This window comes from Sphaeroforma arctica (genome assembly GCF_001186125.1).
Source record: "Sphaeroforma arctica JP610 unplaced genomic scaffold supercont1.288, whole genome shotgun sequence".
In the NCBI taxonomy this organism is placed as follows: Eukaryota; class Ichthyosporea; order Ichthyophonida; genus Sphaeroforma; species Sphaeroforma arctica.
Window position 1 is genome coordinate 10,644 of NW_014040270.1, and position 4,198 is coordinate 14,841.

The 4,198-nt window shown below is 41.8% G+C and overlaps 1 protein-coding gene across 1 annotated transcript in view; it reads right to left on the reverse strand.

Annotated features, from left to right (window-relative positions):
* The window catches only part of SARC_04849 (hypothetical protein), a gene marked incomplete at its 5' end in the record, with an annotated part of 11,924 nt that extends 8,687 nt beyond the window's left edge, over window positions 1–3,237 (reverse strand). Inside the window, 3 exons of the mRNA XM_014301297.1 lie at window positions 1,038–1,108; window positions 1,471–1,570; window positions 3,193–3,237. Coding sequence (XP_014156772.1) covers window positions 1,038–1,108; window positions 1,471–1,570; window positions 3,193–3,237 — 216 coding nt within the window. The remainder of the gene's footprint in view (window positions 1–1,037; window positions 1,109–1,470; window positions 1,571–3,192) is intronic.
* Window positions 3,238–4,198: the final 961 nt, after the last annotated feature.

Below are 4,198 nucleotides of genomic sequence, written 5' to 3' on the forward strand. Positions count from 1 at the left end.
TATGAAAACAACCGAATTTAATATGGCGCGGGATATGATTCAATGGGATGAGTGAATGACGCAAAGCGATTGTTGTATCCGGAATCCAAGCCTTATCTACTGCAGGACGTGTCGGTTTAGGGTTTAGGGTTTGTACATACCCCAGTGTATAGTCCGCATGCCCAGCCATATGCACTCTATCACATGTCAATGTTATATATACCGCACAGTAGTGTGGACACCGAGATAGTGACGAAGTCGCATAGTTAGTAGTGTACGATACGTATGTTATAGTGTGATGGTGGATGATATAGTGCAAGCGTAGATAAGTGTCTTTTCAGCCCAAATCACCTGCTCCATGGGGTATTCTGTACTGTGGGTGTAAGTCTGTGTATGCCTATTCGAGTGAGTCGTTTGAGGTTCGGTACATCTGCAAATGCTTCCCAATAGATATATCTGTGCGCAGACTTACATACATACATACATACATACATACATCGGCACATACATAGACACATACATACATACATCGGCACATACATAGACACATACATTCATACACCGACACATACATGCATACATATATACATACATACATAACATAGACACATACATACATACATAGACACATAAATACATACATACACACTAACATACATACATACTTACATACAAACATACATACATGCAAACATACATACTTACATAGATAGATAGATAGACACATACATACATACATACATACATACATAATTCAGCGTACAGCCATATGATTCTAAATACAAAACACAATGATCCGTGTGATACTTGATCATTGATTCAGATCTCGTGACAATTCGCTTATATCGCCTACAAGACAGCCTCTTGTAGTTTTGGAAACAGTCGTACTATACACTTTCAATGGTCACATGTATACTAACAAACAAAAAATTAGGGTTCAGGGTTTAGAGCTGAGAGCTTGAGATGTAGATTTGTAGAGTTTAGGGATTAGAGGTTAAAGTTTGAGTTGTAGAGTTTAGAGTTTAGAGATTGGGATTTAGGATCAAGAGCGTACGTACCTTCCACACCGGCGGCACATGCCTCAGTACTCCATCGGACTTCTGACTAAATATATTTAATAATTCTCTCACTGTAAATAGAAAAAAAGGAAAAAGAAAAAAAGGAAAAAGGAATCAAGCTCAGATTTGTACATAAGAGAGAGAGCAGTCAGTGGGGAACTATTAAGTGTAGGAGTGCTTCTATATGAAGGTGCAGCGCTATATAGGACGAGTCCCATGTGTATATTCTTAGCTTACAAGAGATACAGGATAGGACTATATACACATACATACACATATTTACTCACACTCACTCACACACATGCAAAGAAACAAAGAAACATAGAAATAAACAACAAACAAACAAAGAAACAAACATACAAACAAACAAACAAACAAACAAAATACACATTAACTTCAAGAATGGAATAGATTTGGGACATAGTCTACTTACAAATCTCTTCCCATCGCTGCGACAGCACTCGATGTACCGAATTGGCATTCCGCGTCAGAATGACCATTGCCTGATGAGACCGACGAACGGCATTCATATCCTGCGGATATGATAATACACCCCACATACACCATCAGTAGGATGTAGGCAAGCAAAAGGTATTATGCTTTATTCAGATAAGCACTTGTTAATGGTAACACACCCCACATACACCATCAGTAGGATGCAGGCAAGCAAATGGTACTATGGTTTATGTTGATAAGATACATGATAGCATATCCCACATACACGATCAGTAGGATGCAGGCAAGCAAATGGTAGTATACTTTATGTAGATAAGCCATGTTAATGTAACACACCCCACATAACCATCAGTAGGATACAGGCAAGCAATTGGTACTATACTTTACGTAGATAAGCGCTTGTTAATAATAACACACCCCACATACGCCATCAGTAGGATGCAGGCAAGCAAAGGGTACTATACTTTATGTAGATACGCACTAGTTGTTATGCTTTATGCAGCAAAGCAATTGGTATAGTATATCTATATCGAAGGCCAATCCGTATTGGGTCATATATATTGAAGGTCAATCTGTCATCCATTTTGGGTCATAGATATCGAAGACGAGACAGTTTCTTGTTATGTGTTCGGCATTTACAGTACAAGCGTGTGGCATTACAACACAAGCATGCCGGCAGTATCCTGCACAGTACCAATTGGTATTGTAATTTAAGTATATCTGTGATTGGTATTGTACTTCCGTGTCGAAGGTCAATCCGTATTGGGTCATACGTACAGCATTCCTAATTTAAGCAATTGTCCATGCAACGCAAGTATTCTTTTAAGGTATCATGCAGATCACTTATATATTGAAGATAAACTAGTTTCTTTGGCAGAGGTACGGCATCTACAATACACGCGGGTGGCTATACACCACAAGCATGCTAGCAGTACCACGCAGATATGCAATTGGTATTGTACTTGCGAGTTCTAAGTGCATCAGACCTGTACCACAAAAAATACAGCATCTATATCCTCGGCCTATGCCGACACACAGGAGTGGTTAGTTCGCATCATTCGTATTCAAGTTCGGTACTTTTGCCCCATACCGGAGTGACTTAACTATACACATCCATCCGCCAGTTAACGACTACTGCGTGCTATCCGTAGCAGTCAGGTGCCGGACTTTCACGCACAGCGAGCACCCACCTCTCACTACAAGCTTTAACACAGCCGTAAGACCCCCCCCATGCGGAGCACAAACCAACCGACAGGCTGATAACGACCTCACAAACATTCGAAACCACTGACAGGCTGACAACGACCACACAAACATTCCAAACAACTGACAGGCTGATAACGACCACACAAACATTCAAAACAACTGACAGGCTGACAACGACCACACAAACATTCAAAACAACTGACAGGCTGACAACGACCACACAAACATTCGAAATGCCTAGGGATGGGATAGCCTACAAATCGATTCGTCTTTATATGTGCATGCGAAACAGTACAGCCATACACGTCCCATACACCTCGCACACCGGCGACACAACGCCACTCACTCAACGGCTATGGCCGGTTGAACGTGACCGGGGCATGCAATAGCTTACGACTGCACCAAAACAGGTACAAGCGATGGCCAACCTCCGCACTGGTAGGTAAATGCAACGCAGGTTGCCATGGTAACTTGCACGCAATACATGACTCACCTCCACATCTCGCGGCTCATCTGCCTCCTTCGGCGTGTCTCGCATCCGCGTGATGTACTGCGCCAATTTCGCGCACACGCCTGTTAGGGTGTTTGTAAGTGTGCATGGTTTGTTAGCTTTTAGGGGTTACAAAGCTAGCATATCTGAACCATAGCCTCAAAAGGGATTTGCACGTGACTTGATAATGGGTCTGTACTGATGTGCGAATGGCCCGAGGCGATTCAGATATATATATATATATGCATACATACTTATATAGTGTGTTTGAAGTGTGTTACCGGATAGCTACGCTTTCCAAATGACATATAACACTAACCAGGCAGCACGAAACCCGCGCGATCACCAGTCTAAAATGGCTTGAAAGATTCTATCAAACAACGTAACATAATACCAACTACCAACGCACACCACTACACATACACACCACGATACCATACACGCATACAAGCTAACTGTTATCGCATTTACATAGACACACACACACTCCTGTATACCTGGTTGTAGCAAGAATTCGACCACCTGAGGCGTAATCACTGGATTAGACACATCCAATAGTCGCTGTAGTAGGGAGTCGATCTTAAGCTCCTGTGTTAGGCAAGAAGCGTAGGGTTTAGGGTTTAGGGTTTAGGATTTAGGGTTCAGTTGGGCGAATAGGGAATTCAAAGTATATGCAAAGCGCTAGTTAGTGGGGCGGCAATTGGAAGTGATCAATATCTCTCGAGTGAGGGGGATTGAATGAACACTTGCCCTATATGGTCCATATAAATGGGTCAGGTGAATACATCAACTTATGGTACAAGTAATTGATACGTCTCAAGTAAGGTAAATATATTACGCACTACAAAGGGATATACACACACACACACGCACACGCACACACACACACACACACACACACACACACACACATATAGTATATATATAATAAATACTACCTATATATCGAGGACAAAGTAAACTTATGTATGCATTTCGTTGGTGGCGTGTGTTTACTACACGAGAGATG